The 18,151-nt window shown below is 37.7% G+C and overlaps 3 protein-coding genes across 6 annotated transcripts; 1 reads left to right on the forward strand and 2 right to left on the reverse strand.

Moving 5' to 3' along the window:
- Positions 1 to 2,583: 2,583 nt before the first annotated feature.
- LOC125876885 (transcription factor GTE4-like) lies at positions 2,584 to 7,914 on the forward strand. The gene is made up of 5 exons (XM_049558148.1): positions 2,584 to 4,980; positions 5,100 to 5,145; positions 5,241 to 5,345; positions 5,466 to 5,539; positions 7,478 to 7,914. Exons 1-4 carry the CDS (start codon positions 2,965 to 2,967, stop codon positions 5,525 to 5,527), a joined length of 2,229 nt encoding a protein of 742 aa, XP_049414105.1. The 5' UTR covers positions 2,584 to 2,964; the 3' UTR covers positions 5,528 to 5,539; positions 7,478 to 7,914.
- Positions 7,915 to 8,168: 254 nt separating this feature from the next.
- On the reverse strand, positions 8,169 to 11,414 carry LOC125876908 (malate dehydrogenase 1, mitochondrial). The gene is made up of 7 exons (XM_049558198.1): positions 11,033 to 11,414; positions 10,333 to 10,506; positions 10,056 to 10,224; positions 9,879 to 9,940; positions 9,582 to 9,703; positions 9,198 to 9,315; positions 8,169 to 8,577 (listed from the first exon to the last, which is right to left on the reverse strand). Exons 1-7 carry the CDS (start codon positions 11,285 to 11,287, stop codon positions 8,437 to 8,439), a joined length of 1,041 nt encoding a protein of 346 aa, XP_049414155.1. The 5' UTR covers positions 11,288 to 11,414; the 3' UTR covers positions 8,169 to 8,436.
- A 783-nt stretch (positions 11,415 to 12,197) lies between these two features.
- On the reverse strand, positions 12,198 to 17,622 carry LOC125876887 (uncharacterized). 4 transcript variants are annotated; one of them, XM_049558151.1, is made up of 6 exons: positions 17,497 to 17,622; positions 15,705 to 15,892; positions 14,122 to 15,523; positions 13,882 to 13,986; positions 12,821 to 12,969; positions 12,198 to 12,739 (listed from the first exon to the last, which is right to left on the reverse strand). In XM_049558151.1, the coding sequence occupies exons 2-6, from the start codon at positions 15,792 to 15,794 to the stop codon at positions 12,539 to 12,541; spliced, it is 1,947 nt and encodes a 648-aa protein (XP_049414108.1). In that variant the 5' UTR covers positions 15,795 to 15,892; positions 17,497 to 17,622; the 3' UTR covers positions 12,198 to 12,538. The 4 variants fall into 4 exon arrangements, with proteins under 4 accessions (XP_049414108.1, XP_049414109.1, XP_049414107.1 ...); XM_049558152.1 differs by having other exon boundaries at positions 15,705 to 15,909; positions 17,497 to 17,556; XM_049558150.1 differs by lacking the exon at positions 17,497 to 17,622 and having other exon boundaries at positions 15,705 to 16,038.
- Between the last annotated feature and the right edge of the window lie 529 nt (positions 17,623 to 18,151).

Below are 18,151 nucleotides of genomic sequence, written 5' to 3' on the forward strand. Positions count from 1 at the left end.
GTATCTTTTCTTTTATTTCTACTACCAACTAATGTTTCTTTTGTATTATTCATCTTTCTATTTTGTTGTCGTTGTTTAGTTTTCAATAATGTTTTGATTTTACTTTTTTGAGCCGAGGGTCTATCAAAAACAACTTATCTATCTTACAAAGATAAGGTAAGTTCTCCTGTACATTCTATCCTCCCCAAGTCTCACTTTAATATAAATCATTTCAATCTTTTAAATAAGTTGAATTCAACAAATCATTAACCCGTCCAAACTTAAGCGAACTGAATTGATAATATTTTGTGGACTAATTTTACCACCAAGAACCATCATATACCCCTTTGTAAATGAATTATGGATTCTCTTAACTTGAACAAACAAGGCAAAACACTAGTCTTTAATTTCTATAAATTGGCAATGCCCTAGTATTTAGACAGCAAAAAAATTGTCCCATCACCTTCTTCCCACTAGTTAATTTGTCTCACTTATTGTCCTTTCTCAATTCATTGACCCTAAACTCATTATCCAAAATCTTTTTGTTTGGTTAGTGTATAAAAGGGACTAAATACTCACTCACATTTGTTACACACATTTCTCTACCTTTTTCTTGATTTTATTCTCAATTTCTATTGCACATATTCATACATATAGTCCTCTATCATGTCTACATTTAGCAACAAAATGGAACTTGTACTCATGTTACTATGTATGTTGATTGTTACGTCAATGATTCTACGATGTTGTCACGAGGCTGTAGAAAGGCCAATTATTAGGCCTCATCGTGTAAGTTTACGCGAATTTGGTTACGATGAATCAACATTGGAGTATTACAAAAGAAGGGCAATGTTGTTAGATGTAGGAACCATGAGGGTGGCTCCAGAAGGACCAGATGCTCAACATCATTCGCAATCACCCACAATGTCATAAGATACAAGGGTGAATGAAATTGTGTGTGTATCTAAATTGATTAAGACATATGTTGTACGTGTGTATTTTGATTGCAACTACGAGTGAAATTTAATATGTTATAGCAAGTTATCGCTCTATTTTTCGGGATACAATATGTTGTTAAGTTGATATGTATATGGCAGGATTGTGCCTGCTTTTTCCCTCTCATGTTGGCTTGTTGATCCATGCAATAAAAGTAAGTTCAAGAAACTTGATTTTTATGGATTTCACAGAAATTAAGGCATACATTTAAAAGGATTTTGCACTTAAAAAGAAAATTAAATTACCTTAATATGTTATAAGGATGTATACATAATTATAATTTTATCCAATTTAAAAATATATATTATAAAGATAATTAAATAATTATTTGAGAAAATTAGTAAAATGCATAACTTAAATGTTACAGACCTTATTCTGATAGAAAGACAAAACTTCAATTTCAGAACTCGCAAGTTAATTGTGTCATAAAAAGATATAACTTAATTCCTACAGAACTTAAGTCGAATAAGATAAAAATTCTCTAAACTTGACGAAATTCGATCATAGAAATACTACACAACTTAAGGTGCATAACTTAATTTTTACAAAACTTAAGTGGAGCAAAGTAAAAGTTTTTAAAGTTATGTCTATGATCCATTGCTCGTCAAGCCAAGTTAAAGGGCATAATTCCAACTATCCATTGCTCTAGGCCTGTATTATCTATCATGGGCTTAGGTGACAAATGTTAATTTGGGCCCTGTTGGGCTTCTAGGCCTGTATTTTCTATCATGGGCTTTGGTGACAATTGTTGATTTGGGCCCTATTGGACTTCTAGGCCTGTATGATACCATGGGCTTTGGTGACAACCGTTGATTTGGGCCCTGTTAGGCTTCTAGGCCTGTATTACCTATCATGGGCTTTGGTGACAACTGCTGATTTGGGCTCTGTTGGGGTTCTAGGCCTGTATTATCTATCATGGGCCGGTGATATCCCTGTCTCTCTGGTCCAAAAGTAAAGTTTGAAGAGGGTAAAATATATACAAATTTTACATTTTATCTCAAAAGCAGAGAAGTTGCTTTTGATAGACCCTTGACTCGAGGGGAAAAATAGCCCAAAACATTTTACATCTATCTTAAAAGTAAAGAGGTTGTTTCTGATAGACCCTTGACTTGAGGGAAAATAGCCCAAAACAGAATAATATGATAGTCGAAGTACAAGACAACAAATAATAGTAACAGGCTATAACTCAAAATATTTTACATTTATCTCAAAAGCAGAGAAGTTACTTTTGATAGACCCTCAACTCAAGGAAAAAATTGTCCAAAACAAACTAATATGATAGTCGAAGTACAAGACAACATATTTCGAAAATTAAAAACTAAAACTAAGCTATCAGTATGACATATAACGCGGCAACACATTGCTACCTACTAACCAACCTTCTATCTTAATTTATGTCCTCCATAACCTCCAATTTAAAGTCATATTTTCGATAAGCTAAAACTGCTTCATATCCTATCTAATCACTCAATCCCTAAACTTCTTCATAAAAAATAATACGTATATATATTATTATTTTTAATGCATCGTACCAGACAACACGAGTACATACCAAGTAGTTAAAAGAAAAGTAGGTGAGTAGAGTTCGGATCGAGGACACTTTCTCTCAATTGCTTTTCCTCTTTTTCCCCGAAAAAAATAAACTCTCCAATCTCACTCCCCAAATACACAAAATCCTCAAAATTTAGTTTTCTTATTTTCTCAATAGATCCTTCAACTTTTCGTAATTTTTGTTTTTGTCTCTCTGTTCGAAAAAACCCTAGTTCCCTACTTCTTCCATTTTCCCTGAAAATATCCATTCCGATCCAGCTAAGGTTTCCAGTTTTTCCTTTCAAATTCATGGGGTTTTAGGGTTTTAGGAGGAAAGTTTCAATTTTTTGGCTTTTCCAATCCCAGTTGTTGTGTTTTGTGTTTCGTGTTTCGCTTGTTTTAGGGTTAGGGTTTAGTTTCTTCATCCCTTTTGGTTGTTGTTGGGTTGTGATTACATGTATGGATTCAGATGCAAACCATTTGAATTCAAGAAATAGGTTGCGTTGGGGCGATAATTACAAAGTTTATACCCGGAAGCGCCGTAGAACCCTAGAGAATACTAGTACTGACGTTGCTCCGGCCGCCACAGCCACCGTTAGCTCTACCGCAGCTGCACCGGAGGTTACCTCGAACAGAGGGAGGGATACGAACGAGAATGATGAGGTGCCGGAGCCGTCTTTGCAAACCCAATTTCGGGATTGTTCGGCTCTTAAAGGTGGGACAGGGGGTGAGCAAGTAGCTCTGAGTAATGGTGGGGAAGTGCGGGAATTGACGGAAGATTCATGTGGTAGAGATGAACCTAGAGATGGAGGTGTCGGATCACTGGTGGAGCATAGAGATGGGGAATCGGCTGAGGGTTCATGTGGTAGAGATGTACCTGAAGTTGGCCGGGGCATTGACACTGGTGCAGCGGTGGTGGTGTCTAGTGGTGGAGAAGTCCCAGAAGGCAGCAGCGGAAGTCAGCCAGCAATGCAGAATCATAGAAATGAACCACAAAGTGACAATCTTGAAATGGAGAATGGGTATGGTAAGCCGGTTATTTCAAGAATTAAAGATAGAATTAGGATTAATTTAACTGGAGTGAGGTCCAGCGATGAGATTAGAGAGCTCGGTATGAGCCTAGAGAGTGAGCTTGATCAAGTTAGGGGCTTGGTAAAGCAGCTTGAAGCTAAACAGCTTCAGCTGACTACATATAGGACTAGTATAAATGGTGGTAATATTAATGCTGGTAGTGTTACTACTTTCCCTGGTAGTATTACTACTGTCCCTGGTGGTTCTATTAGCTCTTACAGTCATCCACAGTATATGGATGATGGTGTGATCAAGAATAGGTCTTTAGCGCGAATGAACTCAGAGGTGCGTTCTGCTGGGCACATTAGATCAAGACCATTCCAGCGACCTAATTTTCTGATTGTGGAAAACAGCAATGGTTCTACTGACTTTGTGGAGAAGGAGAAGAGGACCCCAAAGGCTAATCAGTTTTACAGGAATTCCGAGTTCCTCCTTGGTAAGGATAGACTGCCACCTGAAAGCAATAAAAGACTGAAGACTAATGGCTCTGGGAAGAAGCACAGTGCCAATTCAGAGAATGGGTTTGGGCTTGATAAGCATAGACTTCAGGTTTTTAGGAATTGTAGCAGCTTGCTTCAGAGGTTAATGAAACACAAGCACGGTTGGGTGTTTAATGAGCCAGTGAACGTGAAATCACTTGGGCTACATGATTATCATGACATCATTAAGCATCCTATGGATTTGGGCACCATTAAGACTAGGTTATCTGAGGATTGGTACAAGTCTCCAATGGAATTTGCGGAGGATGTACGACTCGTCTTTCGTAATGCCATGACTTATAATCCTAGAGGGCAAGATGTACATGTTATGGCTGAACAGTTATCAGAGATTTTCGAAGAGAGATGGGCAGTTATTGAGGCTGAGTACAATTCAGATTGGAGGTACCAAACGTATCATGATGTTGGTGCTCCCACTCCCACCTCAAGAATGACCTCTTATGCTCCTCCTTTTCTCCACACCCCAGTGTCTTCTCGTTCTCTTGCTCCACATGCCCGTCAACTGCATCCTTTGGATAGATCTGAGTCAATGACTAGGCCGGTTAATCCCAAGATGAAGACTTCAAATATAGCTCATGTTACTAGGACACCAGTTCCTAAGAAACCGAAGGCAAAAGATCTCAATAAGAGAGACATGACGTATGAGGAAAAGCAGAAGCTTAGCACTAATCTTCAGAATTTACCTTCAGAAAAGCTTGATGCAATTGTTCAGATAATTAAGAAGAGGAACACTGCACTTAGTCAAGACAACGATGAGATTGAAGTAGATATAGATAGTGTTGATGCAGAAACACTCTGGGAGCTTGATAGATTTGTAACAAATTTCAAAAAGAGTTTTAGCAAGTACAAGAGAAAAGCTGAACTTCTTCGAGCCAGGGAAGGAGCTGCTCAGACTGCTCGAAATGTGGTGAGCTTTGTTCTCTAATGTATCCTTCTCTTATCCCCTCTCCCCCACCCCCCACCCCCCAAGTACTCATTGTGTGTTTGCCTGGTTGAGATTCTTAATGTGTGAAAATTACATTGCAGAACCCTACATCAATGGTTGCTGATGCACTGAAAGAAAATGGAACTGGTAAGTGTCTCATAGGAGGAATTGTTGCCTCGGATAGGTTTCAAAGATGCATTGGGTGAAAAATACTTATTGTTCTTGCTGCCATGTATGAGTAGGTGAAAAAGATACAACTCCTGCTACCCTTGAAGGTGGAAGACCGGCGGATAGTGCAAGTAGCAGCTCAAGTAGTTCCAGCAGTGATTCAGGCTCATCCTCTAGTGGTAATTATGATCCTCTCCTCCAAGTCTCAATGCTGCACACATAATGATTGTTCATTGTTTAACTAATTTTCAGCAAGTTCTTCTCAGTATCTCTAATTTAATTTGCTACACTATGTGCAGATTCTGATAGTGATAGTTCTTCGGCATCTGGATCAGAGGCGGCGCAATCACCTAGGACATGACAAGCTCTTGATGTGAGTAAGACTGATTTAGCTAGTGCACGTGATCTTTCTATTGTTGTGATGTGAACTTATTTTTTTCCCCGTAGAAGCATCTTTCTTTGTTTTTATTCTTATATTTATTTGAAATGTGAAGTTTGGATTCTGTGCCATGTGCTTTTTTGAGTATGCTATTTGTGTTAAGTTCTCTTGATTGCTGCAGTTGTTAGGTTGATATTTGATGAAATGGTATGATTAGGAAAATACTCTTTGGCATTGGTTTGATGGTGTCTGTGATTCCAGTTCTAACTATTTTTGGAAATATGGTTGAGGACTATTACTATGTCTAATATGGTGTTTTGCAAAATAACATATGAGATGAACAGAACCAATAACCACTTGTTTTGATGGAAAATTTTTGTTGGATTGGGAGCATGAGATTCGTTTTGGTAGGAAGTGGAAGTCTGAGAAACGCTTCATTGTGAGGAGGGGCCATTTTAAGTCACCTTAGATATGCTTTGATAGAGTAGCTTGACAATGAATGTTACGACTGCATGAGAACCGTAAAATAGTTTGGGTAGGACAGCTTCTGTGTCTGATAGATGTGGAGTTGATGTTATATCCAGTGGTGTAATGAGACAACTTTTCATGACAAGTGGAGAGGGTCTTTTTAGAGTTGCACATTTTCTTTTCTGGTTTCCGACAGCTCTGTTGTGAATGAAGCTGACAGTTTGAAACTTCATTCCTTATGGGCTTATATAGCTGATGATTAACACACTTAGTATTAGGCGTCTCAACTTGGGCTCCATTTTTGTGGTTGCTCAAGTTGTATCAAATTTGTGAAAAATACCAGCCTAGTTTGAACAAGTTGAGCAACACTACTTCTCTTTGCATATCTAATATGGTCAACTGCAACCATTGATTTCAGAACCTGACAAGATCTGATATTGGATTTGTTCAATAAGTTCGATCATTGCATTTAATTCAAACAGATTGGTGACATATGTGTAGAACCAATGCTCACCTACTTTCTTAATAACAAATTAATAAGTTGAATTACCAATCGTACAATTTTATGATTATTTTACCAGATGAAAACATTTGTCACTTGAAAACCACTCAAACTTTGTGTCTTCTGATCAAGAAAAAAAAGAAAATTTTCAGAATTCCTGTTCCATTTTTTAGCTACTGTTTCCAGTTTTGTTATGTTAGAAGACAAGTTGTTCTAATATCCTTTAAACCATCAGTAAATCATGCTTTTTATCACATGAAAGCTCTTGGTTTTAAGGTTCTGCTTTTTACCGTGGTGGTGCATTCACTTTTTGGGCCTTTTCTTTACCGAACCACCATGCAGATTGGCCATTTAAGGAGGGCATTTTCATAGCCATGGTTATCCGTTGCTTCAGTGACGTAGTCAATGTACTGTCAGTATGAAGGAGGTGAATACTATTTAGTCGTTTCAGAGAAAGTTGAATATCACTTGATCCAAAAAAGGAAGAGGTTATATAACAGCAGCAGATACACCCATTTTCTAGCCCTGTTTCCTTAGGTATACTACTGTACCCAGCAGGGCAGCATGTGCAGCAAGTTTCCCCTCCCTAGAACTAAGAATTCCTGCTGTTTTCCTTTATATCCTCTATCCACTCTGTTATTGTGGCTCCCCGCTTGTTTCATGCGCCTAGGGACACCATTTTATAGTGGAAAGAAGGGGAAGTTTTGTTACTTTTTTTGCTTGTAATGCTTCTTTCCCCTTTGAATTTAATGGCTAAACTGCGGCGGAGTAATTATGATGTGGAAGAAGTCAGTGGAGGAACTGTTAGTGTTATTTCATTGACTATTTCTTGATTTATTTCCGTTGGTTTGAGGCTCTTTATATTCTATGATTCTTTGCCTTATATTTTACCATTGTCATGATGTTTCTTGCCTATGATGAGAAAGTGTTGTGTAAATTTGTCTATTTTATAATTCTTGCAGGAAATTTTGATTATGAATGCATTGGAGCAGGCGCCTGTTCAAACACTCGTCTGAAAGACGTCTTGTGGCTCTTGCATGATAAGTTTCTTTCAAGAACTTCAAGTATGGGTGGAAGTCCTAGTGATTGTGGGAGCATGTTAGCTGTTGGCTCTCACACTCTTCTCGTCATATAGCTTGTCAAGCTATATACACAGGAAGTGGTTATGGTGGTAGTGTGAGATATTTAACACCTGTTTGTTGAATTAAAATCTTGTGCTGAAAAAATCTATCTTTTCAGTATCATTGTCAACAATTTGGCAGGATCATGCAAGGTCCTGCAGCTGTAACCTGGGTGTACAAAGAGCATAATAGGCTGATGTGTATTGTTTGTTTGCTTTGGGAGTATTTATTGCATTGTAATATCACCATCAGGAATTTAAATGGAAATAACAGTAGGGTGTACATATTTTCTCAATTCTTGTCTGGCGGCAAGTTATTAACTTAAGCATCGATGGGAGATTTTTCTCAATGTATTTGCGTGTTTTGAGCTCTTATAAACGCACTGCGTACTTGTGAAGTTGGGCTTCTCCTGGTTCCATGTTTTGTTTCTCGTGCTTGCATTGTAGTCCTGCTTAGTTCCAAATTGGGTCCCTCCCCTGTCATATTCAAAAGTATAACGACAGAAAATGGTTAATGAATTGCAATACAGTAATTGGTCATGAACATTCTTCATTTCAAATCAATTTGTCTGCTTCTAACCATAATTGGAAAACGATCCATGTGAGAATAACACCTCCACCACACTAAGGCAAATGGCATAGACGCCAGTTTGCCATACATTATTTTGTAGAAATGTTGGGTATATATCAAAAGAGCTAAATCTAAGCCTCCGGCTGCAAGAAACTTGCAAAGGATACAACACAATTGACCCAAAAGGATCCAAAACTGTCACTCTAGAAAACTAGACCATAATTTTGTTTTTAGTTTTCTTTGGCAAACTTGATTCCTTTCTCAATGGAGGAGAGCAGCTCTGGCTTAAGAGCCTCAAGTCCTTGCTTCTCGTAGTCGTTAAGTGGACCCAACCCTAGGACTTCCTCCACTCCATTTTTCCCAAGTCTCACCTGCAAGGGTAAAAAAAAGCAGAGTGACCAAATCAGAATTTGAAACCAGTAAGAGATCAAATTGTATGGCATGTAAAAGTACAGACTGAGCGAGAATATCATGCAAGCATTACGAAAAGAGTGTGACCATATGGTGATTATTTTGCTTGACCAAGAAACCATTTGCAGTGAAGAACCTATTAGTCAGTTGATAACAGAAAGAATCAAATTTAGCCCGTGATCTGAACTTAACAAGCTATCTACATTCAGATGCGTGTGCGACTAATTACAAATAATAACCTAGGCTATCAATGTAGTTCTTAAAACATTCGATTTACACTGTTGAAAAGCTACCCATCATCATTCCACAAGAGACACATGCATAATCAAGACTCATGATGTCAAAACTATCTCTGAACCATCCAGATTTTAATTTTCATTCTTAAACAGACCATCCCGTTTCTGGGACCTAAACTTGAACTATATAATTTGTTTTTACCTCGCAATCAAGCAATTTTCATACCCACATGATAAGAGGGCAATGATCAAATGAATCAGACAGTTCAAAGAAAAAAGTTTAGTAACACATCTGTAGTATACATGACCTCGAGTGTCTTTGTAGGATAAGAAAGTATTATTACCTTGGATGCAAAGAAGGGAAGCTCGGTGACATTGGACTGCACAAAAGCACATTCAACAACATCGGGAACTCCATTCAAACCCTTCAAGCAAGCATCGGCAAAAATAGCCCCAGCATAGCTGCAGACGTAAAATTAACTGCTTAGAACCAAGTTTGCAAACAGGTAAGGCCAGTAATTAAAGTGGTTTGGGCCAGTAAAAGCCAAAAAAAATCAGTTTTTTTTTTTGTTTCTCCACATCTCTACATCCCTAAATACTTGATTATGGGCAGCATCACAGCTTAAGCAGGTATTCGTACCCAGATATAACAAAATCTTGCAATTAAAGTGAAAATCTTTTAGGAAAAAAAAAAATAAATCAAGAAAAACATAAAAGTGGAAACATACGCCATTGAGAGGGTGGCTGAACCCTTTCCAGCCTTGGCCTCCACGACTTCTGTGCCACCATCTTGGGTTCGCTTTGTGAGTGCAACAATTTCCTCATTTGACAGATTTGCCTTTGGAGTGGCCTATATCCAAAATTTAGTGATGAAAACAAAACTCAGTAATGCCACAATATGGAAATCACCAATAACAACCTAAATAATACATACTAAAAAGAGTTCCAACCAAACTCTTACAACATAAATAATACATACTAAAAATGAAAAACTTTATAACAAGGGACAAGAAAAGAAAAATTACTTGAGAAAATAATGGGAGGATAGTTATGCCAGCATGACCACCAACTACCGGAAGATTGACCTCTGAACAACGAAGCAAAAAGTAAGTAAAGTAGACAGACATCATTGTATGAATTTACTGTTTAATGTAAAGCGAAACAAAACCAATTCAAACATAGAATTAGATAAAAGGACGCACCAGCAACATTTACTTTAGCTTTTCCAGCATAAAATGTCTTGGCCCTAACCACATCAAGCATGGTAACTCCAAAGAGCTTCTTTTCATCATAAGTTCCAGCCTTCTTAAACACCTCAGCAGCAATTGGGACAGTGGAATTCACTGGGTTGCTTATCATATTGACCAGAGCCTTTAAGTTGATCAGAACAAGCAGCAGATGAGAGAAGAAATCAAAAACTTTTTCTAGAATCTCCTATATAACCCCCATAAACAAAGATAATTACACAAGTTTACTCACATTGGGGCAGTACTTAGCAATGGCCGTGCAAAGAGATTTAACAATACCCGCATTAATGTTGAACAGATCATCTCGGGTCATACCAGGCTTTCGGGGCACACCAGCAGGAATGATAACTATATCAGCTCCTTCCAGAGCCTTCCCTAGCTGCTCTTCTCCTGCAAAACCGACAACCTGCAAAGTCCACAAATATATTTACAGATCAGAATTGCAGGGAAGAGAACCACGAACTGGCACAAACACTTTTTAGATAGGTTTAGGACACAAAAGGTAGATGGGCTTCGAATCATTAACTACTGGACACCTCAAACAACATTGTAATCAAATCATCTTGAAATTAAAACAGGCTACTGATGCAAAGAGAAATGGTCTCGTGTTAAACTCTTCATTGCTGATAAACACCTAAGTTTCAGCACAAAACCTTGTACTTGTGTAACTCCTTCACGAATCTATGTATATTTATGTGATACACACTCGAAAAGTAGAGTAAATAGTGGAATGAAGTAAGCAACAAACTCGAACTCACTAGTGAAATCGACTAACGTAAATCGGATCGGAGCTCGAGATTCAGGAGATCAAAAAGCATGTTTACAGAATCAATCAACCTACCAGTTACGTCTTAGTTCCAATTTAGCTAATGCTCATACAAATGAACAAAAATAGGCAGAAAACGAAAGGGAATGAGAGAGTAGAAAACAACCTCAGATCTGGTGTTGATGTGACTAACATCGGCGGCAACACCGGGAGTGCCGGCGATATCGTAGAGTGAAAGGCTGGATACTAAAGGGTTAAGCTTCATTAGAAGAGATAAAGGCTGTCCAATCCCTCCGGCTGCCCCCAAAACTGCAACTTTCCTCTCTGGTGCGGATCCCGATGCGAATCCACGGCGGGATACATAGGATGCTCCGGCAGTGGAGCTCCGGCGGACGATGGATTTCAACATGGAGGTCCTCATTTCAGAATATACAAAAGAAATGAGGAAAAGGTAAAAGCTACGGCGGAGAAAATAAATTAGGAGTTGTGGTGTGTTACTGTGTGCGCACTATTTATTGGCAACAAAAAAAGCCTGTCAAAACCTTCATTTGTGATTTCGAGGACATCTTATTTCTTTTATCATATTAGATCTCGATTAAATTTGAAACTTCTTATTACTGAGCAGTGGATCCTTGTATGCAAAACTTGAATTCAAACATGTGATTAAAGACCATTGTTCGTATGTGCTGGGGATGAATCTTGTTTGAAATAGATGGTATGAATTTGTCAAATATTCAATAAGAAATTTCTCAGGTTATAACCAAATTAGTTTTCTCTAAACCTGATTGGTTTTCTCGCGTTCTTCAATTTTCTAGCTAGCAACTACAATAACTATATCTCAATTCCATAATTCAACAAGAAATTGTTCAGTGATCATAAATAATTATAACCAAATTGGTTTTCTCGTGTTGTTTAATTTTCTTGCTGGCAACTACAATAACTATGTCTCAATCCCATAATTATAGTTAGTTTTACGCTGATTATCATCTTAATTGATTACACAGGTATTGTTGAAAAACTTCAAAGCAACATGGTACTTCTAAGAACAAGAGACAAGCCCCTAGATATGAAAGGTGGAGATCAACCATAAAGATTGGTTGGTAGTCGAGTATCATCACACTTTGTGTATCTTGCTACCATGCTTTGATCTTTTTTCTTGTCTGTCGAATCAAAAGACACTATCAAAAACAATCTCTCCACCTCACAAAGGTAGGGGTTAGGCTTGCGTATTTTTACCCTCCTCATACTCCATTCGTAGGATTACGCTGGGTGTGTAGAAGCAGTAGTAATAGTATACTGACACAAAGAAGAACAAAACATAACCACTGCATGAAATCTGGGCACATTGCTTAGAATCAAGAAATAATCCTCAAAACCAGCTGGCCTCTTTGATCATGTCTCCAAAACCTTTAGCTGAGACAATGTCACTAGTGAACAAAAGAGATCAAAATGCTCATAGCAACTGAGCAGAATGACATTTATCCAAAATTGTTTTCATAAGCCTTGACAAGCCTGTAAAGGGAAAAATAAGATGTAGTTTCTACCATTTATCTCACAATAAGACTAATGATTAGCTCAATTATGCTAACCGTTATCGCGGAACCTTTACAAAGAGAGAATTCTCAGCAGAAATTATTATCATGGGGTTGTTTTCACAGGAAAAAAGGCTCATTTACAGGAGCTCCCACTCAGGTTCACAGATGTTGCATGTGGACGATTCCATCGAGTGTAAACATGGTGAAGGAAGAGAAGGTAATTGTGAGAGCTCAACGTGCTGGCTCGTTTCAGCATCCACGTCTGCATACAAGACAGCCAATTGCTCGTATTCCTTTATTCTTCTCTTTCTAGGAGCAAATGCCTCCTGTATCAATTCCTGTAGCATGGCAGATAAAGTTGAACGTTAATTAAGTTCAGGATTTGAAGTAGAAGGGAAGCTTACAAATAGAGACGCTACCTTGTACGACTTATATTTTCTTGGCCTAGAAGAAACGAGATGGTGTAATTTATAGTCAACGAGGGCACAGCTTTCCTTGGGTATTTCCTTATCAGTTAGATCAATTGTTTCCATGCCCGGAAGATCAATGGAGCTATCATTCATACATCCTGCAAAAAAACATCAAGCAGTAAGTAGATCTCAGATGAAAAGCAAAGATACAGATGCTCAAATTTGAGAAGCAAGCCATCAATCTGAAGAAAGTAGTATATATGACCATGTATAAATTCCACGTTTTTTGCTCTCAACCTCGCTGTTACATTTCCAAAGAAAGAAAGAAATAATTTATACCTCCGTGAAACAGATCGAAACTTATTCATGGAGACTTGGCAAATACTGATATTAAATCTCAAAATACTACACGTTCTATGAAATGATGAGGATATAACATAAATGAAGTAGCGATCAACTGGTATGATCTTTCCAAAGGAGGTATATCATCCAGAAATCTTCTGTCAATTCTATAAAAGAACAACCCTTTTATTCTTCAACAACAATATACCCGGTGAAATCCCACAACCCTTTTATTCTTCCATAAGTCTTTATAGTTGAAGCGATACAGTTGATCCAACAATATTCATTTCAGTATACTGAAAAAAAGTAGACAAAGCATTCGAGTCAGTATCATCCCTTCACCCTCAAATTTCCTTTTTCATTTTATTTTTTATATGGGAGGGGAGGAGAGCAAGGAAAATCTGGGACTGATTACTTTTATTTTGATCATATGATGCTGCATTATAGAGCTCAAATTTGCAAACCCACAATTAAACTGTGAACTCTCTTTCCGGGAAAATGATATGTTATAGCATCCCTGCAGCACACACAGGCAATCAACTACTACATAATAAGCATGTATTGCAGCAAAAATCCAAGTTTGCACTCATTTCTCATTATTCTCATCGTTTAATATACATGCATCATCATCTCGGCTACATTGCCATAGTTTAATTGTGACTTTGTTAGAAACACATGAATTTCAAAGGAAAGAAAGAAAAAAAAAACAAATTTCCTCCATGTAGTACCTATTTCTGCAGGACATATCAGTTGAGGGCTTGGACAACACTCGAAGTCATTTTGAACTGACCTACCATTTCCAACCAACTCGTGAGAACTCGAGGCATTTAATTCTGCAAAAGGAGAAATCTATTGAAGCAATGGATACAACAGAAAGAAAAAGGAAAGTAGAAACAGAGAGAACAAAAAATTGGACAGTGTTTATCGTTTACTACTAGACCAGAGGGTTGAAAGAGGAATTCACTTACCACTGAAATCTGTCAACGGAGTACTTGAGAGAGCTGGAATGACAGAAACAACATTGTTTGCACTCGCTAAGGAAGTAGACAAGGCAGATGAGTGGCCAGTGGAGATACTTAAATCAGACTCTGCTTCCTGCATACAGTTTCCAATTGAGGAAGTTGACAGGCTTGAAGATTCTTTTAACAGAGAACAGTTTGATATTCCAGAGTCAACATCCATGCTTTTGTTCTCCATAACTCGAGAAAGTACAAGTTCAGATGACTGAAATGTGCTTGGAGCATCTTTTAATGCCAAGGTCGTACTAGACTCTTCAAATACAAAAGTAACATCACCCAAAAAACTCTTATTCACGGTAGTGGACACCCCAAATCCTGCATCATTTCGTGAAGGAGGTATAACAGATGCAAATGCTGGGGTTTGTGGCAAAGTTTTATCTTCGACAGAACTTGATTCCTTGGATGCAAGTTGATCCTCACTGGTTATATTGTCTTGCAAGTTCGTCGGAGTTATTGAAGCATTGGAAATGCTTTCATCCTCTGGGAAGGTCCTAAGTTCTGTATCATAATTTGAAGTTGGATGCCGTAACTTAGTCATGGTGGAATTTCCTCGACTTTCCCCCATTGAAAATGGTAATGACTTTGATAGAGCCATCTCTCCAAAAGAATTTGATTGATCAGCGACTGGTTCCACCTCCCTAGTGATGTTCTGTTGCAAAACCATTTGACTACTTGGTACATTAGAAATACAGTTGATAGCATCAGGAGAACTATCAAACATTTTTTCATTCATAGACGCCGTGAGTTGTGATAAAGACAAAATATCCAAAAATGAACTTGATCCCTTAGCCAGTGGTTGTTCCTCCCCGACCATATCATCTTGTAGTATACTCTGAGAGCTCGATACATCAGAAAAACACTTATCATCATCTGGAAAGCTATAGCACATGGTATCATTTGAATCTTTGTCAGAACAGGATTCAGATGAAACTCTGTCTTCTGAAGTACTTGGTTCGTCAACTACCAGTGCTTCCTCCCTTGTTTTATTCTCTTTAAGAAACTTACATGAGTTCTTACAAATCGCAGTGGCACATTCATTTCCTACAGAAACATCAATTTCTGCTTCTTCAGAAGCTACCACACCATCAAGTTCAGTTGAAGTTGAAGCACCATGACTTTCAAGGGAATTCTGATTCTGACATGATTTCTCTTGGATAGGGTTCTGCGTAGTGTTGGCCACTGAACTAGTATGAGTGCCAACGGCGTGCTTTGGCTTCTCATTGACAGCTTGTGCTTCTTTTTTTACACTACTATCCACTGGGATAAGAAAATCTGGCACCACACCAGAGTAAAATTTTTTCATGTTTGCACCAACAGTTTGCACCTGATTCTCAACATACTTAACTGTGTCCTAATATTTAAGAAGTAAGTCAAATTAAAATCCGAACTACTCGTAAGATAGTTACAAAGTTCTGTCCATTCCAACACACTATAAACATATAGATTCCAAGGAAACAAAATAACCAGAGAGAAAGCAGATATACCGAAGTATTGGAAGTAGTAAATGGCCAAAAAGGATCACATTTACATACCTTAGTTACAAATTCATCAACCTCCTGACACACAGCCTCAAACTTGTGGTAAATGTTCCCAACCCAACTTTTGCTTCTGCTTTTCTCCATTAGTGCAATCTATGAATCAATTAGGAGACTATATGCTGATCATACTTCACGATCATTTAAAGACTAGGCAATGACCTAATCCAAAATAGTAGTGTCACCTGCCAAAAGCAATGATCTGCATAAACATCATGATTAAGCATTTTGACACATAACTCAGGAGACATAATTCTAGGCAGCCAAGCACATCACTGAGCAAACCCAATGCAGCTTAATTCAGCTTGCTCAAAAATCTTCACCAGGCAAAAGTTACAGACATAATTTTAGAAGTTATGGTATCATCTTAAAATCCTTACGGGAAATTTCTTTGCAACACAAGACAAATCAATATCGACTACCTTGGTATCTAAGTACAACAGAAAGCTGGAAACTTCTCAGACTTATCAATTAGAAACCACTTAACAAGTAACCAATCTATAATACCATTAGCAGATAGAGTACAGAGAGATTTCAAGTACAAAAGGGGTACACCACACTACTAAAAATTGAATTAATATCTCGCAAGTCGATGGCCAAATATCAAACTAATAAGAACAAATACTACACACTATTAAGGGATGAATAGATTACAAGTTTGGGGTGTTTGAGTAGGAAAAAAAAAAAGAACTAGTCCATACAAACTTAAGAAGCAAAGTGGACAGCAAAGCATTTGTCATGATCAAGCTCTTACAATTACAACAAAGGGGCAATATGAACAAAGATTCAATCTTTTCAACAACAACAAAATAATCATTGTAGTCCCGTAAATTGGAGTCTAGAGAGGATAGATTGTATGCAGACGTTACCCCTACCTTAGAGGTAGAAAGATTCCATCTTTTAAGGAACACAAAATCTTATGTAAAACAAGACATCAAAGCCAACGAAAAAACATAATCACACATCAAAAACCAATGATCATCACCTTAATGAACTAAATTACAGTAGAAGCCAGTCAACATCATCATCTGATAATTCCCAAAAAAAAGAACTAAACTATCACAAGGTCTCCACTTAAATTTCCATACTAACCTAACAAAAGAAAAAAATTACCCATATCCTCTACTACAGTATACACTAAGAAAAAAGTATCAGATAGAGTACATAGAGATTTCAAGCACAAAGGGGTACACTATACCATTAAAAATCAAATTAATATCGTGCAATTCAATGGCACAATATCAAACTAATAAGAACACATACTACACACTATTAAGGGATGAATTGATTACGAGTTTGGGGTGTAAGCATTTGTAATGATCAAGCTCTTGAAATAACAAGAAAGGAACAATATGAACAAAGATTCAATCTTTTCAACAACAGCAACATAACCACTTTAATCGTGTGGAGTCTGGAGAGGGTAGAGTGTATACACGGACCTTACCCCTACCGTAAAGGTAGAAAGATCCTATCTTTACAGGAACACAGTATCATATGTAAACAAAACATCAAAGCCAAGGAAAAAACATAATCACACATCAATAACCAATGATCATCAGCTTAATGAACTAAATAACAGTAGAAATCAGTCAACTTCATCATCTGAAAATTCCCAAAAAAAGAACTAAACTATCACAAGTTCTCAACTTTAATTCTGTACCACCCAAACAAACAAAAGAAAAAAAATTACCCATATCCTCTACAAGGGCTTTAGGCCCCAAAAAATAAGGGCTTCTCAAAGAACCAAAAGAAAACCCCAAATTCAGTTGACTCAAATACGAAAACATACCGAAGATGCACAAAGAAGACATAAAGAGGCAAATATTAAACGAAGAACCAAAAGCACTGAGCAGAAAAGATGCAGGAGATACATACATATAAAAAGAAAAATATTATTAATGGTGACAAGCACCGTATTAACAAAATACTTTTGCTACACTAATTAATAACAGATGAAATCGAATCGGAAGGAAAGAGGTGAGGATACCATCATGGCTCCTTCTGCTCCTCTATGGATTGACTCTTCCACAAAATTTTTACTGAAATAACTTCCTTATTTCTCAACCTTAAATCCCACATTTTTTCGATTTTTGTGTGCTATAATTCACGGATTTTTTGGTGAACCAAAATTACGATCTCATTTTTATCGTAATTTTTCGTGGACGTTCGTTAAGACCTTAACTATAGAGCCAGTTGACCATCACGGCCAAAACGGCCCATTTTTAAGGTAAAACGAGCTCCAGAGCAGGTAAACCCTCATTTTGCCGATTTTCGTGTGCTATTAATCCATGGATTTTTTGGTGCATGCGCCTGCCGTCCACTTGCCAACCCGCAGTAGGGGCCTTTGGCCCCCAAGGACACGTGTCGTTGGCTAAGTCGCCGCGCACGAATTAGTAATTCACAGATTAGTAATTGAGTTTGAATTTTTATTGGGATGGTTGTTA

This window comes from Solanum stenotomum, chromosome 9 (assembly GCF_019186545.1).
Source record: "Solanum stenotomum isolate F172 chromosome 9, ASM1918654v1, whole genome shotgun sequence".
NCBI lineage: Eukaryota > Viridiplantae > Streptophyta > Magnoliopsida > Solanales > Solanaceae > Solanum > Solanum stenotomum.

What these genes read in the sequence shown, in the direction of transcription:
- LOC125876885 (XM_049558148.1), top strand. Translation starts at nt 2,965, where the DNA reads ATGGATTCAGATGCAAACCATTTGAATTCAAGAAATAGGTTGCGTTGG. An exon ending in ACTGAAAGAAAATGGAACTG is followed by an intron (nt 5,146 to 5,240) that starts GTAAGTGTCTCA and finishes ATGTATGAGTAG; the next exon opens with GTGAAAAAGATACAACTCCT. An exon ending in TTCAGGCTCATCCTCTAGTG is followed by an intron (nt 5,346 to 5,465) that starts GTAATTATGATC and finishes CACTATGTGCAG; the next exon opens with ATTCTGATAGTGATAGTTCT.
- LOC125876908 (XM_049558198.1), bottom strand. Translation starts at nt 11,287, where the DNA reads ATGAGGACCTCCATGTTGAAATCCATCGTCCGCCGGAGCTCCACTGCC. An exon ending in AGCTAAAGTAAATGTTGCTG is followed by an intron (nt 9,941 to 10,055) that starts GTGCGTCCTTTT and finishes TTCGTTGTTCAG; the next exon opens with AGGTCAATCTTCCGGTAGTT. An exon ending in TCAGCCACCCTCTCAATGGC is followed by an intron (nt 9,316 to 9,581) that starts GTATGTTTCCAC and finishes TTACGTCTGCAG; the next exon opens with CTATGCTGGGGCTATTTTTG.
- LOC125876887 (XM_049558151.1), bottom strand. Translation starts at nt 15,794, where the DNA reads ATGGAGAAAAGCAGAAGCAAAAGTTGGGTTGGGAACATTTACCACAAG. An exon ending in TTGATGAATTTGTAACTAAG is followed by an intron (nt 15,524 to 15,704) that starts GTATGTAAATGT and finishes CTTAAATATTAG; the next exon opens with GACACAGTTAAGTATGTTGA. An exon ending in TCCGTTGACAGATTTCAGTG is followed by an intron (nt 13,987 to 14,121) that starts GTAAGTGAATTC and finishes CTCCTTTTGCAG; the next exon opens with AATTAAATGCCTCGAGTTCT.